Below are 18,636 nucleotides of genomic sequence, written 5' to 3'. Positions count from 1 at the left end.
TAATTAATCTTTTCCTCTCCCAGTTAAGTGATGCAATTAGCATTATTGGCAGAGAAGATTTTCCACAGAAATGGCCTGACTTGCTGACAGAAATGGTGAATCGCTTTCAGAGTGGAGATTTCCATGTTATTAATGGAGTTCTCCGTACAGCACATTCATTATTTAAAAGGTATTAATGCATAGATTCATGTTTTTAAAATACTTTTTAAAGTTTTATTTGCTTGTGTAAACAGTTATGTTTTTGTGACTGTTGTCATTCCTTTGAATGTGATCACCCTGGAATGAGTGCTGAAGTTTCTGTATTGTGTTTGTTACTTCTCAACTAGGATATTTATTTCATATTGCTCTATTACCTATGAAATACTTAGTCTTAATAAACTGCTTGATTTCTTTAAAAAGAAAACTGGCTGGGCATGGTGGCTCACGCCTGTAATCCCAGCACTTTAGAAGGTCAAAGTGGGTGGATCACCTGAGGTCAGGAGTTCGAGACCAGCCTGGCCAACATGGTAAAACCCTGTCTCTACTAAAAATACAAAAAAAAAAAAAAAAAAGCCAGGCGTGGTAGTATGTGCCTGTCATCCCAGCTACTCGGGAGGCTGAGACAGGAGAATCACTTGAGCCTGGGAGGTGGAGGCTGCAGTGAGCCGAGATCAAACCACTGCACTCCAGCCTGAGCAACAGCGAGACTCCATCTCAACAAAAAACAAGAATTCCCTTTGAATTTCAGAAAACCATCTATCCATAGATGTCCAATCAGCATCTATCCTTGAAGACCTAAAGTAAGTACATAAAAAAAACTTGTAAATGTATCTGTTTTACCTTGCTTTTCTAGATACCGTCATGAATTTAAGTCAAACGAGTTATGGACTGAAATTAAACTTGTTCTGGATGCCTTTGCCTTGCCTTTGACTAATCTTTTTAAGGTATGGAATGCATCTAATGCATCTTGATGGTATTTTTAAATTAATGTTTTAAATTGTTTGAATGTTTGTATACATGTTAACAGAATGCTTTGAAAGCTTATTTGATAGATAATGTTTAGAGCATTTCTTTTGAAAAATTTCAAACCTACACAGAAATAGAGATGCTATCGTGAACTCCCATCTATTATGACACAAATTTAATGGTTAGCAACGTTTTATTTTTTCTGTTCCCTTTCTTAGGAATATTGTAAAAGCAAATTCTAAGCATCATATCATTTCACCCAAGTATTTGAGTATGTGTCTCTAAACATATTTTTATTTGACTATGTTTGGAGTTTAATTAATTTATATATTTATACATTATTTTACAGTTTACAGGATACTTTCCTGAATGTGTTCTTGGCGTTTGCAAGAATCCTATAAGATTTAAAGAAATACATAAATACTTTTTTTCTTTTTTAAAGACAGGGTCTCACTCTCATTGCCCAGGCTGGAGTGCAGTGGGGCATGATTATAGCTCACTGCAGCCTCAACTACCCAAGCTCAGGTGATTCTCCCACCTCAGCATTCCAAGTAGCTGGGACTAAAGGTGCACACCACCACTCCTAGCTGCTTTTTCTCTTTTTTTTTTTTTTTGAGATGGAGTTTCGCTCTTGCTCACTGCAACCTCCGCCTCCCAGGTTCAAGCAGTTCACCGAGTACGCTGGGATTAGAGCCTGCGCCACTGCGCTTGGTCAGTAAAACCTGTTAATTGCATTTAGAATGATAAAGACTCACAATCTCTTAAGTGACTGTATATTATTTAAAAGCCAAGGCCATGCATGGTGGCTCACGCATGTAATTCCAGCACTTTGAGAGGCTGAGGCGGGTGGATCATGAGGTCAGGAGATCGAGACCACCCTGGCTAACATGGTAAAACCCCGTCTCTACTAAAAATACAAAAAAATTGCCGGCCGTGGTGGCAGTCGCCTGTAGTCCCAGCTACTTGGGAGGCTGAGGCAGGAGGATGGCATGAACCCAAGAGGCGGAGCTTGCAGTGAGCCGAGATTGTGCCACTGCGCTTCATCCTGGGTGCAGAGCGAGACTCCGTCTCAAAAAAATAAATAAAAGCCAAATTTTGGAGAAGAAATATGAATAGTCTCAGCTTAGTGCAAGGCTGTTTCACTAAGATCAGCATGCTGGGTTTACGATGCACTAAAACGGTGTTGCTATATTCCTTTCCAAGGCCACTATTGAACTTTGCAGTACCCATGCAAATGATGCCTCTGCCCTGAGGATTCTGTTTTCTTCCCTGATCCTGATCTCAAAATTGTTCTATAGTTTAAACTTTCAGGTAAGTTAATTTGATTTCTTGCTTTTGGTTCTTACTCTTCGATGTTAGAGAGTTTTCTTTCTATTTGATAAGACTTTTTTGCCAGCATTGATTTTTCTAAAAGACAAGGTTTTTTCTGACTCCCTCTATTTATCTATAGTCTTCTGTTTTACGATATAGTTCCTACAGATGCTAATGAGATGTTTCATGGAAAAAAGCAGTATTCTTTTGTATCTGGTAGGTTAGCAAAACCCACCATCCTAACTTATTCTTGGAGAGTCACCCTGTACACTGTTTTACTGACGGCATTAAGAAGCTAGATTTCTGAGGCCTTCCTCTTTCGTTCATTTATATGGGTATTAACATTTGGGGAATCATGTTTTGGTTAGGGGTTGCTGTCCAGCTTATACAAAAGGACTTGTATTGGAAGCCATATGAGGGAGACAAAAGGCTTGAAGTACCAGACTTTGAAAGGGGTAAGAACTAGTAGTATTTCAGAGGAAACATAGCCACAGGGTTATAGCAGGGAATGCCTAGTTACCCTGTTGCTACTGAGATAGTGGCCTCCAATCATTTTTTCTGTTCTTAGCCATTAATTCAAGATTCAGGACCAAGAAAGGGGTGTTAATTGGTACAGATTGTTGCTATACTGCGATGCAAGGAGGACCTAGCCCATTCATTGTTTGTAGCCAGTACCTGGACTTATCTTCACAACATGAATAAACTCATAGTGGTAGGGAGAACATTCCCCAAAAGGAAATTGGGTTGTTTTAGCTAGAATAGGAGATGAACAGCCCAAAAGGACATGTTCCACATCAGTGTTCAGCTGGATAGCAGTTTGAGAAGTTCTTTTTTTTTTTTTTTTTTTTTTTTTTTTTTTTGAGACAGAGTCTCGCTCTGCCGCCCAGGCTGGAGTGCAGTGGCCCGATCTCAGCTCACTGCAAGCTCCGCCTCCCGGGTTCACGCCATTCTCCTGCCTCAGCCTCCCGAGTAGCTGGGACTACAGGCGCCCGCCACCTCGCCCGGCTAGTTTTTTGTATTTTTTAGTAGAGACGGGGTTTCACCGGGTTAGCCAGGATGGTCTCGATCTCCTGACCTTGTGATCCGCCCGTCTCAGCCTCCCAAAGTGCTGGGATTACAGGCTTGAGCCACCGCGCCCGGCCTGAGAAGTTCTTACTTAAATGAGTACTACTGTTTTTTCTTGCACCTTTTGAATTCTGAGAAGTCAGGTTTAATGAAGCTCTTGATAACTTGTCTGGCAGGGAGACCAAGGAAAGAGGCATAATCTGCCCTCAGGGGACTTGTACCCTCATTAAGAAGGCAGTACTATGCCACAAGAAATCAATAACTATAAGACAATTAGTTTGTCTGCCTTGGTGGTCATCTTACAATAAATGTAGTTCAGAAAAGAAAGGGGATGTATTAGTATGCACTGAGCTTGAGCTTTGTAAGGAAAGTCTTCATATAGTCTTAGCTGAACCTTGAAGGAAGATTTAGATTAGGACAAGAACTAGAGGTGGCATCATTTATAGCATACAAACAGGCAGAAGTCAGAATGCTTTATACAGCTGCCAGATGTAGCTGGAGCAGAGAATTCTTGTCAGAATAGGTAATGCTCAGGCTGTGAAGCCTGTGTATAAAATGTTTTGTCCACATGGTGTTTGTCCACATGGTGAAGGAACTTATAAAAGTAGTGTTCTTAATATTTTAATCAAAAGTTTCAAGTCAGTGTTTATTCTGTAGGATCTCCCTGAATTTTTTGAAGATAATATGGAAACTTGGATGAATAATTTTCATACTCTCTTAACATTGGATAATAAGCTTTTACAAACTGATGTAAGTATTTAAAATGTTGCCTGAGTGGTCTTTTTCTTTCATTAAGAGTTATTTGGCTACAATCTAGAAACCTATTTACTCTTGCTTTGTTAAAAGATAAAATTTCAATACTATAATAATATTTGATTCTATTTGACGTTACATGTTTGGTATGTGCAGTATACAGAATTACTCTTACCATGGGCCTGGCTTAAGCCATAGTATACAGGTAAGGCTGTTTCATTACATTATTGAAAGTGAGGCTTTAAAGTAGTCACATTGTGGATATTTCATGAAATAAAATTATTTTTCATTGAAGATACTAAGAAAACTTAAAACTCTATAATGGTAGCCCCTTTTTAAAAATCGTCTGGCCAGGCATGGTGGTTCACACCTGTAATCCCAGCACTTTGGGAGGCCAATGTGGGAGGATCCCTTGAGCCCGGAAGTTCAAGACCAGCCTGGGCAACGTAAGGAGACCCCATTGCTACAAAAAATAAAAATAAAATTAGCCAGACGTGTTGGCTCATGCTAATGGTCACAGCTACTCAGGAGGCTTAGTTGTGAGGATCCTTTGACCTTGAGCCCAGTAGGGCAAGGCTGCAAAGAGCTTTGACCATGCCACTACACTCCAGCCTGGGAGACACAGGGAGACCTCGTCTCAAAAAAAGAAAAAATTTTCCACAGCTCGAGAAAGAGAGAAAATGGTAAAAGGTTGTAATTTGTAAAGATTTCTGATACAGGTTTTATACTGTGTACTTTTAAACATACAACACTTATTCTGTGCTACTCATTTGTTAATATATTTATGACCTTTCTGAAGAGACAAAAGACAAAATATTAAGAATACTTCAATACCAAATAAACTAAAAATTGGTGATTCAAATCAGGTTTGATTTCTTTCTGGGGTACAGAAAGAAATCATTACTATAGTTGTACAACAGATTTTGTCTCAGAGTTTGACTGTATTAATAGGAACTTTAAAAGATGTAGCTCTCATGAAATAATTATTTCAGTCCATTGGGGGAAAAACTTCAGAAAACAAAACTTTTCTTCACACAAAAGTCTCAAGGAAATTTTTCGGATAGAATTCTTACAAGGACCTTTTTGCCCAGTTAACTATGTGCTACCTTGTGTCGTTTTACATCCCTATTTATGCCTTGAGTAATCAGTGTGAGGGAGTTTTGGTTTTGGCTTTGGTTTTTGGTCTCCCTCTGATGTCTTCCCCTGTCTCACTCTGTCACCAAGGCTGGAGTGCAGTGGCGTGATCATGGCTTACTGCAGCTTCAACCACCCTGGGCTCAAGTGATCCTCCCACTTCAACCTCCCAACTAGCTGGGACTATGGGTATGCGCCACCATGCCCAGATGATTTTTTTTTATTTTGGGGGCTTGCTGTATTGCCCAGGCAAGACTCAAACTCCTGGGCTTGGCCGGGTGCAGTGGCCCATGCCTGTAATCCCAGCACTTTGGGAGGCCGAGGCCATCCTGGCTATCCTGGCTAACACGGTGAAACCCTGTCTCTACTAAAAAAATAAAAATAAAAAAATTACCCAGGCGTGATGGCAGGCATCTGTAGTCCCAGCTACTCGGGAGGCTGAGGCAGGAGAATGGTGTGAACCCGGGAGGCAGAGCTTGCAGTGAGCTGAGATCACGCCACTGCACTCCAGCCTGGGTGACAGAGCAAGACTCCGTCTCAAAAAAAAAAAAAACACTCCTGGCCTCACGCCATCCTCCCGCCTCAGCCTCCCAGAGGGCCGGGATTACCAGCGTGAACCACTACACTAGGCCAGAATATACTGTTTGAATCTAATACGGAAATATTTTGTAATTCAGCAACTTATTTGAAAGACTTGGTGAAAAGATTGATGGTGACATAGCTGTAGTTTACAATAACTGATTTGATTTGGATTTAATTGATAATGAGTCTAGTTCAGGAATTTCAGTTACTCCTCTTACTTATGTTAGCATTAGAGTTGTATGTTGGAGTTTTTGTTTTCTTTTATGTGAGGATGAAGAGGAAGCCGGCTTATTGGAGCTCTTAAAATCCCAGATTTGTGATAATGCTGCACTCTATGCACAAAAGTACGATGAAGAATTCCAGCGATACCTGCCTCGTTTTGTTACAGCCATCTGGAATTTACTAGTTACAACGGGTCAAGAGGTTAAATATGATTTGGTAAGATGACGGTGGAGAAAAATAATTAAAAGACATTCTCTCCCTATTTTCCCCAAGAAATAAGCTGTTGAGTTTTGCTTTTAAAAATATTCTTGTTTTTGTGTTTTGTTCCAGTTGGTAAGTAATGCAATTCAATTTCTGGCTTCAGTTTGTGAGAGACCTCATTATAAGAATCTATTTGAAGACCAGAACACGCTGACGAGTATCTGTGAAAAGGTTATTGTGCCTAACATGGAATTTAGAGGTAATTATGGCAAAAGTATATTAGTATAAATTTACTAAGTCTTTGTTATTTGTTATATATTCAGTCTAATTAATTCAGTCTAAATAATTCAGTCTAACTAATTAATGAATAAAACTTGTATATCATTTATTTCTTATTTTCTAAACCAAGACAGAAGATGTAGTATCTGTAATGAGTTTTCTTGTGCCATGTGAAGGTTTTCTCATGGAAATATTAAATAAGACTTCAAAAATTCCTTTACATTAAGACGATAAGCTACCTGGAATCTCTGTTTAGCGAAAGAATTTGATTTTGTTTCATTTATTGTTTCACTGAATTTTTAGCTGGCTTTGTGTATTTATTTATTTGAGACAGGGGTCTTGCTCTGTCACCCAGGCTGGAGTGCTGCGTATGGTGCTGGGATTACAGGCATGAGCCACCATGCCTGGCTAGGATTGTGTTTTATATCAAAATAGTTATTAGATCAGTGGTTCTCAAATTATGTCTAGAACAAAATAAGGAAATTAAGGACAATATAGCATGAGATTTTATTTCCTGTTATGTTTTCATAAAAATATGTTTAAAGGATAAATCTTCTGGCTGGGTGTGGTGGCCCATACCTTTAATCCCAGCACTTTGGGAGGCTGAGGTGGGAGGAACACTTGAGCCCAGGCCAAAATGGCAAAACCTTATCTCTACAAGAAATAAATTAGTTGGGTATAGTGGCATGTGCCTGTGGTCCCAGGTACTCAAGCGGCTTAGGTGGGAGTTTTGCTTGAGCCCAGGAGGTGGAGGCTGCAGTGAGACATGATCACACAACTGCACTCCAGCCTAGGTGACAGAGTGAGACCCTATCTCCAAAGTGTGTGTGTGTGTGGATATATATATATATTTTTTTTTTAATTTATATGATAAAAATAGAGATGAGATCTCGCTGTGTTGACCAGGCTGGTCTCAAACTCCTGGCCTCAAGCGATCTTCCCATTTCAGCCTCCAAAAGTGCTGGGTTACACGCACGAGCCACCATGCCGGCCAGATCTGACATTGTCCACTCTACTTATTTGTTGTTGAAATGACTTTAATGAAATAATAGTGATTAAAATTAGGTTGTTGGTTTTTTAATCTTATTTGGTGAAATTTAAAGCTGGCATTCTGATATTGATCCCTAACATTTTTGACAGTTGCAGGTGTAATCCAATTCTGGGGAAATTGTCACATTAGAACAAGTGAGCCTGTCTCACAGTTGTGTGAATTACCTAATACCTCACCTTTCAGGGTAGCATTTGCTGCTCTAGATAATGATTAAGAGTATGTGAAGTAGTCATCTGATAGGAAAGAATTCTTTGCTGTAGAACAAGGCAGTTCTACATACTCTTCTGCATTCTCAGCTGTAAAGTACAGTGACGTCTTTTGGAGTGTTATCTGAAATATCTCTCTCTGTAGCTGCTGATGAAGAAGCATTTGAAGATAATTCTGAGGAGTACATAAGGAGAGATTTGGAAGGATCTGGTGTGTATCTTGGTTTTTTAGTTACTAGTCTTTTAGCAAGCCAGTTTTAAGGTGGTTCTCTTTCTAGTAAATGGGAGAAGTGGGATTGAGCATTAGTGTTTTTTCAGCTGGCTTTCGTTGAGAACTGTTGTCCTTCTTCAGCTTGTCTTAAAAAGCTCTTATATATGACCTGCATGAAAGTATCAAAAGTTGAATCATTTGTCTATTCTTACATAGTTAGTATTTATCAAAATTCTGTGATTCTGTGACCTCTTTAGTTTCATTTTGATTTTGTATTTCTTGGGGGATTTTTTTTTCATTGTTTGTGTTGCTGATAGCTATTGGGTGGCCATTTGTGTTTTGTTCTTTTTTTTTTCTTTCTACAATCATAGCCAAATTATTCCAGGCAATTTGTTTTCTTATAAATTGGGTCAGTTTGTTGTTAGTTGTTTTTTTTCCCCATAATATATTTTCTTTTCATTTCATAGATATTGATACTAGACGCAGGGCTGCTTGTGATCTGGTACGAGGATTATGCAAGTTTTTTGAGGGACCCGTGACAGGAATCTTCTCTGGTTATGTTAATTCCATGCTGCAGGAATATGCAAAAAATCCATCTGTCAACTGGAAACACAAAGATGCAGCCATCTACCTAGTGACATCTTTGGCATCAAAAGCCCAAACACAGAAGGTAAATATTTTTAATGTGGTTTTGTTTCTAAAACAGACATCAGTGACACCCACACAAGTCAAAAAGAAATAACGTCTCTGATAATAGAGCCTACTCTGCCAGATAACCTATTAATTCTGATTTAAGATTTATATAATCTCTGAAGATGGCTTTATGTTGATGTATTGAGCACTTAAGTTTCTTATAGACCAGAAAATTGATTATGCCCCACTTGTTACCTTAGCTGAGATCTGCTGTATAAAATATGCTTAACTTAGCTGTTCTTTAATTTTGGAAAGTTTATTGTCTATTAGTATAGTCTTATTTTACGTTTTTACTTTTTTGAGACAGAGTCTCGCTTTGTCACCAAGCTGGAGTGCAATGGCGCGATCTCAGCTCACTGCAACCTCCACCTCCTGAGTTCAAGTGACTCTCCTGCCTCAGCCTCCCAAGTAACTGGGATTATAAGTGTGCACCACCACACCTGGCTAATTTTTGTATTTTTTGTAGAGACAGGATTTTACCATATTGGCCAGGGTAGTCTCCAATTCCTGACTTCACGTGATCCTTACACCTCTGCCTCCCAGAGTGCTGGGAAACAGGTGTGAGCCACCATGTCTGGACAGTATAGTCTTATTTTATATTTTATACATAAGCAATTTGTGTTTTGAAGTGTTCTTTTTCTTTTCTTTTCTTTTCTTTTATTTGAGACATCATCCAGGCTGGAATGCATTGGCAAGATCTCAGCTTGCTGCAACCTCTGCCTCCCGGGTTCAAGCAATTCTTGTGCCTCAGCCTCCCGAGTAGCTAGAATTACAGGTGCATGTAACCACACTGGCTAATTTTTTGTATTTTTAGTAGAGATGGGGTTTTGCCATGTTGGCCAGGCTGGTCTTGAACTCCTGACTTCAAGTGATCCACCCGCCTCAGCCTCCCAAAGTGTTGAGATTACAGCCGTGAGCTCCTCTACCCAGCCAGTACAGTCTCATTTTTTACATAAGCAGTTTGTGTTTTGAAGTGTTCATCTCCATTTTTAACGTGGTTTTCTAAACTTGCCTAAATTTCTAATGTAGATATATACAGGTATTTTGTTATCTTACCATGTTATGAATTTGCTTTTCAGCATGGAATTACACAAGCAAATGAACTTGTAAACCTAACTGAGTTCTTTGTGAATCACATCCTCCCTGATTTAAAATCAGCTAATGGTGAGTTGTGAAATTCTTGCTTTTTTTACAGCTTACCACACTATATCTGCAATTAAAAACATGGCTTCCTATCCTTGTTCCCATTCATTCTTTTTTTCTTTTCTTTTGAGATGGTGTCTCACTCTTACCCAGGCTGGAGTGTGGTGGCGTGGTCTCCACTCACTGCAACCCCTGCCTCCTGCGTTCAAATTATTCTCCTGCCTCAGCTTACCAAGCAGCTGGGACTACAGGCACATACCAGTATGCCCGGCTAATTTTTATATTTTTTGTAGAGACAGGGTTTCCCCTTGTTGGCCAGGCTGGTCTCGAACTCCTAACCTCAGGTGATCCACCTGCGTTGGCCTCCCAAAGTGCTGGGATTGCAGGCATGAGCCTCCATGCCCTGCCTATTATTTCTTTTATTAATAAAATCTCAAATGGTTTCCCCAGGTCTTGTCCATGTGAAATTAATTATTGATAAAATATTGCTTGATTAGGAAGAAAATAGGAATAAGTACAACTAAACTGTAACTCAGTTTTGCTACCTAGTGTATAAATAATTATACATTGGCTTCCTTTTTTATTTGAAAAATGAATTCTTAAAAATTGGAGTACAGTTCAAAGAACTAGAAAATTGATAAATATTAAGGATATCTTTTGGCTGGGCGCAGTGGCTCACCTTTGTAATCCCAGCACTTTGGGAGGCCAAGGTGGGCGGATCATGAGGTCAAGAGATCGAGACCAACCTGGCCAAAATGGTGAAACCCGGTCTCTACTAAAAATAAAAAAACTAGCCGGACGTGGTGGCACATGCCTGTAAGCCCAGCTACTCGGGAGGCTGAGGCAGGAGAATCACTTGAATCCAGGAGGCAGGGGTTGCAGTGAGCCGAGATCGTGCCACTGCACTGTAGCCTGGGAGGCAGAGCGAGACTCTGTCTCAAAAAAAAAAAAAATTAAGGATAGTTTCTGATGTTTATGAATGTATTCCTCTAGATTCAGATATATTCTTTAAAAAAAAAAAAAATTTTAATGTGGGAAATTTATATACACCTAAAGGTGAAGAGAATATTGTAATACGCTCCTATGTGACTATCATCTAGCTTCAAGAATTATTAACATTTAGTGATCTATTCCTTTCATTTATTTCCCTACCACTGGAATAATGTAAAGCAAATTCCAGCTAGAGAGACATGTTTCTAATTCAGAATAGCTTCACTTCTGGGAATGTAGGTAGACATGCTCACCGATGCATGGTCCAGCTCATTTTTACTCAATTATATAATATGTGTTCCTTTGTCATGAAAGAGGCATGAGGAAAAATAAAATTATTTATAATCCTACCAAAATTAATGGCTAAATAGTAAATCATTATATAATTAACTGTGCTTTAATTACTTGACATTTTATCATTTTTTTGTAACTCTGATGATATCACTAATTTGGAAGTAATGATCCTTACCACTTAACTATGGCTTTCTGTTTTTTTAATAGTGAATGAATTTCCTGTCCTTAAAGCTGATGGTATCAAATATATTATGATTTTTAGAAATCAAGTAAGTAGCTTTTTATTTGTTACATGCTGCTTAATCTCTTTAAGAGTTTTATTATGTACCACCTTCTTGTCTACTGTGCAGTCATTTTATATCCACATCTAACAAAATCAACAGTGATTTCTTTATAACTTAGAATTTCAGACCATGCTTAATTTTCCTCAGATGTCTTTTTGCAATTACAGTAATAGAATTGGAATCTAGATACTGTCCACACATTGCTTACAGTTGATTGTGTCTTAAGTCTCTTAATTTACAACAGAGAGGTCCTTCTTTCCCGCTTTTTGTTTGAGATGGAGTCTCATTCTGTCACCCAGGCTGGAGTGCAGTGGCTCCATCTTGGCTCACTGCAACCTCTGCCTCCTGAGTTCACGTGATTCTCCTGTCTCAGCTTCCCGAATAGCTGGGATTACAGACACCTGCCACCACACCTCGCTAATCTTTTGTATTTTTAGTAGAGACAGGGCTTCCCCATGTTGGCCAGGCTGGTCTCAAACTCCTGACCTCAGGTGATCTGCCCACCTAGGCCTCCCAAAGTGCTAGAATTACAGGCATGAGCCACTGCACCCAACTGCCTTCCTTTCCTTTATTTATTTATTTATTTATTTATTTTTGAGACGGATCTCGCTCTGTCATCCAAGCTGGAATGCAGTGGCTCGGCTCACTGTAACCTCTGCCTTCTGGGTTCAAGCAATTCTGCCTCAGCCTCCCTAGTAGCTGGGATTACAGGCATCTGTCACCACGCCTGGCTAATTTTTTGTATTTTTAGTAGAGATGGGGTTTCCCCATGTTGGCCAGGCTGGTCTCAAACTCCTGACCTCAGGTGATGTACCAGCCTTGGCCTCCCAAAGTGCTAGGATTACAGCCATGAGCCACTGCACCTGGCCTCTACTCTCTTATGCTTGTTGTTGGAGAAAACACTCATTTATCTTAGAGAGTTTCTCGCATTTTACTTTTGGCTGATTGCATCCTAATGGTATACAGTCATCCCTCAGTATGCAAGGGGTATTGGTTCCAGGACCCCTGAATATCCCAAAGTTCATGCATAGTTAGGTCCCACATTTGGCCCTGCAGAATCCTCATACATGAAAAGCCAGTCTCCCATATACAGATTTTGCATCCCAGGAATACCGTGTTTTCTATTTGCATTTGGTCTAAAACAAATCCAGCCAGGCACGGCGGCTTGTGCCCATAATCCCAGCACTTTGAGAGGCTGAGGCAGACAGATCATTTGAGGTCAGGAGTTTGAGACCACCTTGGCCAACGTGACAAAACCCCATCTCTACTAAAAATACAAAAATTAGCCGTGTGTGGTAGCACACGCCTGCAGTCCTAGCTACTCGGGAGGCTGAGGCATGAGAATCACTTGAACCCAGGAGGGGGAGGTTGCAGTGAGCCAAGATCGTGCCATTGCACTCCAGCCTGGACAACAGAGCAAGAGTCAAACCTGTGTTGTTCAAGGGTCTCCTGTAGTTTATGTTGTCCCTCTAGTCCCCATATTTTCTATATCGGTAAATCTGGGGACTTGATTAGACTTAGATTCCTTGGTCGGGGGTGACACAAGAAAGCATCATAGGTATACTTTCTGTTTCATTTTATCAGGATATACACAATATCTGGTGGCCTTTTTTTTTTTTTTTTTTTCATTTTGGCTCACTGCAAGCTCCACCTCTTGGGTTCACGCCATTCTCCTGCCTCAGCCTCCCAAGTAGCTGGGACTACAGGCGTCCGGCAACACACCTGGCCCTTGGTTATCCATTTCTAATGATGTTAAGAGTGATCAGTGGATTCAGATGAAGGAGAACGTTACATTGTCAACACTTTTTAAGTAGCATTTTAAAAATTGAGATATACTTTACATAATAGAAGTTTTGCCATTTTATTTATTTTTGTTTTATTCTAATTTTTTTTTTTTTTTTTTTTTTTTTTTTTGGAGACGGAGTTTCCCTCTCGTTGCCCAGTCTGGAGTGCAGTGGCACGATCTCTGCTCACTGCAACATCCGCCTCCTGGGTTCAAGCGATTCCCTTGCCTCAGCCTCCGAGTAGCTGGGATTATAGGCATCCGCCACCACGCCCGGCTAATTTTGTATTTTTTTTTTTTTTTTTTTTGAGACGGAGTCTTGCTCTGTCGCCCAGGCTGGAGTGCAGTGGCCGGATCTCAGCTCATTGCAAGCTCCACCTCCTGGGTTTACGCCATTCTCCTGCCTCAGCCTCCCGAGTAGCTGGGACTACAGGCGCCCGCCACCTCGCCCGGCTAGTTTTTTGTATTTTTTTAGTAGAGACGGGGTTTCACCGTGTTAGCCAGGATGGTCTCGATCTCCTGACCTCGTGATCCGCCCGTCTCGGCCTCTCAAAGTGCTGGGATTACAGGCTTGAGCCACCGCGCCCGGCCTAATTTTGTATTTTTAGTAGAGACGGGGTTTCTCCATGTTGGTCAGGCTGGTCTCAAACTCCCGATCTCAAGCAATTCGCCTGCCTCAGCCCCCCAAAGTGCTAGGATTACAGGCGTTAGCCACCGTGCCCGGCTTTATTCATTTATTTTTGAGACAAGGTCTCACTGTCGCCCAGTGCACTACTATGATCATAGCTCACTGCAGCCTTGAACTTGTAGGTTCAAGCGACCCTTTTGCCTAAGCCTCCCTGAGTAGCCAAGACTATAGGTGTGTGCCACACCACCTGACTAATTTTTTATATTTTTTACTTAGTTTATTCTTTCCTTCTTTTCTTTTCTCTTTTCTTTATTTTTCTGTCTTCTGTCTTTTTTTTTTTTTTTTTTTTTTTTGAGAGGTAGTCTTGCTCTGTTGCCCAGGCTGGAGTGCAGTGGTATGATCTCGGCTCACTGCAGCCTCCGCCTGCCAGTTCACGCAATTCTTCTGCCTCAGCTCTGGGATTACAGGTTCCTGCCACCATGCCCAGCTAATTTTTGTATTGTTAGAAAAGACGGGGTTTTACCATGTTGGCCAGGCTGTACTCAAACTCCTGACCTCAGGTGATCCACCACCACCTCAGCCTCCGAAAGTGCTGGAATTACAGGTGTGAGCTACCCACACCCGGCCCATTTCTTTATTTTTTGAAACACGGTCTCGTTCTGTCGCCCAGGCTGGAGTGCAGTGACATGACCACAGCTCACTGCAGCGTTGAACTCCTGGGCTCAAGCAGTCCTTCCACTTCAGCCTCCCAAGTAGCTGGAACCCAGGCATGTGCCGCCACGCCCAGCTATATGGCATTACTTTTAAAAAATGAATTGAGAAAAACAATAGAGAATACCTGCTTCCCCAGTTAGAGTGTGTTGGAATTTGCCAATCTTAAATGGTATCTATCTCATTGCAGTTTTAATTTATATTTGATTTATTTTGAGTTCAATTAAGCACCTTTCCATTTGAAGGGTCCATTTTCATTTCTTTTCTGTGAACTGTGAATTCATATTCTTTTGCCCATTTTTCTGTCTGATTGTTGGTCTTAATTTTTAGAGAACGTGTAGTTTTTCTTCTGATTCTTAACGCCTAGGTCTGAGAAAAAAATCAAAATGTTTTTTCTGAGATGTACTGAGAAAAATGTACTGAGAAAAAAATGTACTGAGAAAAAAATCAAAATGTGCAGTCATTTTATTCCTTTGATGTCTTTGCCCAGTAAAAGTGGTGCCATCTTGCAAAATATTTTAAACACACAAGCAGGAATAAAACAATATGATGATTACTGAAATAATCCTCGAAAATCTTAAAACTCCAGGCCGTATTTATTTATACATACATATACAGTGGAGGTACTCCAGGTGCTCCCTGCCCAGTCAGTGCCTTTCTCTCTATAGGTAATTACTGTCATGAATTCAGTGTATTTTATACCCATGTAAGTGCTTTTCTTATACTTTCACTACGTGTTTATGTTTCTGCAAAAATTATTTAGTATTCTGTAGGTTTTAATTTTTTTTGTTTTTAGATGGAGTCTTGCTTTCTTGCCAAGGTTCAAGCCATTCTCCTGCCTCAGCCTCCCAAGTAGCTGGGACTGCAGGTGCCCACCAATTTTTGATAGAGACAGGGTTTCGCTATCTTCGCCAGGCTAGTCTCGAACTCCTGACCTCAGGTGATCCACCCGCCTCAGCCTCCCAAAGTGCTGGGATTACAGTCGTGATTCACTACGCCTGGCCTAGGTTTTAAATTTTTGTTTATATAAATGACATCATACCGTGGGTTTCATTTTTTTTTTTTTTTTTTTTTTTTTAAAGACAGAGTCTTCGCTCTGTCGCTCAGGCTGGAGTGCAGTGGCATGATCTCAGCTCACTGCAAGCTCTGCTTCCCTGGTTCACACCATTCTCCTGCCTCAGCCTCTTGAGTAGCTAGGACTACAGGCGACTGCCACCATGCCCGGCTAATTTTTTTTGTATTTTTTAGTAGAGACGGGGTCTCACCGTGTTAGCTAGGATGTTCTTGATCTCCTGACCTCGTGATCCACCCCCCTCGGACTCCCAAAGTGTTGGGATTACAGGCGAGAGCCACTGCGCCCAGCCTTTTCTGTTTTATTTTGAGAATGGGGTCTTGCTCTGTTGCCCAGGCTGGAGTGCAGTGGTGCGATCATAGCTTACCTCAGTCAGGAAATTCTGCACTCAAGCGATCCTCCTGCCTTAGCCTCCCTAGCTGATGGGATTACAGGCATGCTCCACCATACCCTGCTACATCATGACTGTTTGTGCTTAACATCGTTTTTGAGTTATTCATTTAGTGCCTAAAGTGATCCACCTACCTCAGCCTTTCAAGTAGTTGGGACTACAGGAATTCACTACCATGCCCAGCTAATTTTTTATTTTTTATTTTTTTAAATAGAGATGGGGTCTCGCTATGTTGCCCAGGCTGATCTTGAGCTCCTGGGCTTAAGCGATTGTTCTACCTTGGTTTCCCAAAGTATTGGGATTACAGACAGGAATGAACCATGATACCCAGCAGGCTTTTCTAGTTTAGACTAATGAATATTTCAAATTTAGAGGTTTTTAATGAAGATTGTTCTTATATTTGTTGCTTTTTGGGGGTGGGGAGAGAACAAAAAATGAAACACAAAAAGGTTAAATAAGTTTTTCAAGAAATATCTGCTACTGATAATTCTTAGGTTTGGTGAAATCTTAGTCTGCTCCTCTGTGATATTATTCTATGGTATGTTGATTTATCTACAAGATGTTATTTATCCTCATAGTTTTGTGCTCTGAAAAGGAGAATTTAGAAAGTGGAAACTGAACCATTATGTGCAAGTAAAAGTTTTGATCTGGGCAGCAGCATCATCTGTTAGAGCTTAAAAATAGCAAATTGTTTAAATCAACAGGCCCTTCTCTTCCAATTGTTTTTTACTCAAATATGGAATCATTGCATTTAGAGCATGTATATTATTGTGTTTTTTAGGTGCCAAAAGAGCATCTTTTAGTCTCGATTCCTCTCTTGATTAATCATCTTCAAGCTGAAAGTATTGTTGTTCATACTTACGCAGCTCATGCTCTTGAACGACTCTTTACTATGCGAGGGCCTAACAATGCCACTCTGTGAGTATTTTATTCTAAAGTTTTTAAGCCTGGGATAGGGGCTGTACTGTGCTTCTCAAAGATATCTCTGAATGTTTTCATAATTTCACTAGCAGGAAAACAAATGTCTGCTTTTTATTCATTTATACTGTCTCATTCTAAAAGGATTTGAGGCTGCTTACCAGAATAGCTGCATTATGACAATACAATTAAATAAACTGGAGCCGAGGAAAGTAACTGGAATAAAGTTAACAAACAGAAATGTGTGTCAAAGGATCCTATATAGTAGTTAAAGAAACTCTAGATTTTATTTGGAGTCTCTTAGCAGCCAAGGCAAAGAGGGAAACTTGGGGAGTTAAAATTTTCACAGTGTCTATTAAAATTAAAGCAAGAGAATACTGTACAATAGTAGTAGTGGTGTTCTCAGCAACATCATGTAACAGTTATTTTCATGTGGCTGTTTGCCTAATGTCACTTATTTCTGAGATATGACCAAACCGAATGAAAGTAATTCACTAGGGGCCAAGAAAATAGCTCTTCTGGCCTGAACTAAGGATGAAATATAGAGGAATGGATGGTCTGCCTGTCTTTCAGGCCACTGTTCAACAGTATTATTTCTTGAAATTAAGCTTTGGGTAAGAGATGGAAAACAGTTCTAGGTTCTTTCCTTCATCAAGAACTTGAAGTACAGATACTCTCAGTGGCCAATTAAGAGTAGAAAGGACATCCTTTGAGGTGAGTCAAGCCAGTACCTATCTTCAGGCCCAGAATTTATACAGTTCTGAATCTTGCTCCACCTCCAAAAAAAAATAAATAAATGATGGAGACTCCTGAGATTCTGAGTTCTGTTCTCAGTGGTAATAGTTACAAACCAGGGACAACTGTTGCAACATTAGATGTTGTTGGGTTTAGCTGGCTTTTTGGTTCAGTTGTATTTGGTTCTCGATGTGCCTTCTTAGGAGATTAACATGAGCACATGTAAAAAAGTTATTTTCCTAAACCATCTATCAATTGTCAGTGGTGGGAGATGGCTCAGTTTTATGCTGAGAAGGGTGACATAGTGGTTGCCAAGGGTAATCCACAGTGACAAGCTCAAGAGTTGGTAGTGACTGAAAGCTGTTTTTTCATCTATAGCTTTACAGCTGCAGAAATCGCACCGTTTGTTGAGATTCTGCTAACAAACCTTTTCAAAGCTCTCACACTTCCTGGCTCTTCAGAAAATGAATATATTATGAAAGGTAGGCTGTTTCCCTGGTGTGCAGACTACAGGTATCCAATCTCAGATTGTAAGGGTAAGTATAACCTGAGTTATACTTCAGGTTATACGGTCTATGAACCAGATAATGTTTACCAAGGAGTAAGTTAGTTTAGGTATTTCAAAATGAAAAACATTATCTTGTTTATTGTTGACAGTAATCTTTTTTTTTTTTTTTGAGACGGAGTCTTGCTCCATTGCCCAGGCTGGAGTGCAATGGCTTGATCTCAGCTCACTGCCACCTCTCCCTTCTGGGTTCAAGTGATTCTCCTGCCTCAGCCTCCTAACTGGGATTACAGGCGCGCCCCACCATGCCCGCCTAATTTTTGTATTTTTAATAGAGACAGGGTTTTGCCATATTGGCCAGGCTGGTCTCAAACTCCTGATCTCAAATATCTGCCTGCCTCAGCCTCCCAAAGTGCTGGGATTAGAGGACACTGCACCTGGCCAACAGTAATCTTAATTTGATATGGAACCTCTCGTTACAGAAAATGTAGCAAAGCCCTTTTTTTCTTCCCTAGGCTGAGTTTCTTTA

At 40.4% G+C, this 18,636-nt stretch overlaps 1 protein-coding gene across 1 annotated transcript in view; it reads left to right on the top strand.

Moving 5' to 3' along the window:
* The window catches only part of CSE1L (chromosome segregation 1 like), a 48,598-nt gene that overhangs the window by 18,759 nt on the left and 11,203 nt on the right, over window positions 1-18,636 (top strand). The window contains exons 5-16 of the mRNA XM_050807442.1: window positions 24-169; window positions 833-923; window positions 2,149-2,256; window positions 3,979-4,071; window positions 6,061-6,228; window positions 6,343-6,472; window positions 7,895-7,960; window positions 8,428-8,630; window positions 9,733-9,817; window positions 11,288-11,349; window positions 16,731-16,867; window positions 17,981-18,084. Coding sequence (XP_050663399.1) covers window positions 24-169; window positions 833-923; window positions 2,149-2,256; window positions 3,979-4,071; window positions 6,061-6,228; window positions 6,343-6,472; window positions 7,895-7,960; window positions 8,428-8,630; window positions 9,733-9,817; window positions 11,288-11,349; window positions 16,731-16,867; window positions 17,981-18,084 — 1,393 coding nt within the window. The remainder of the gene's footprint in view (window positions 1-23; window positions 170-832; window positions 924-2,148; window positions 2,257-3,978; window positions 4,072-6,060; window positions 6,229-6,342; window positions 6,473-7,894; window positions 7,961-8,427; window positions 8,631-9,732; window positions 9,818-11,287; window positions 11,350-16,730; window positions 16,868-17,980; window positions 18,085-18,636) is intronic.

Source organism: Macaca thibetana, chromosome 10 (assembly GCF_024542745.1).
Source record: "Macaca thibetana thibetana isolate TM-01 chromosome 10, ASM2454274v1, whole genome shotgun sequence".
Classification (NCBI taxonomy): domain Eukaryota; kingdom Metazoa; phylum Chordata; class Mammalia; order Primates; family Cercopithecidae; genus Macaca; species Macaca thibetana.
Note: the sequence above shows the minus strand (reverse complement) of the source record. Positions and strands in the feature narration are given on the sequence as shown.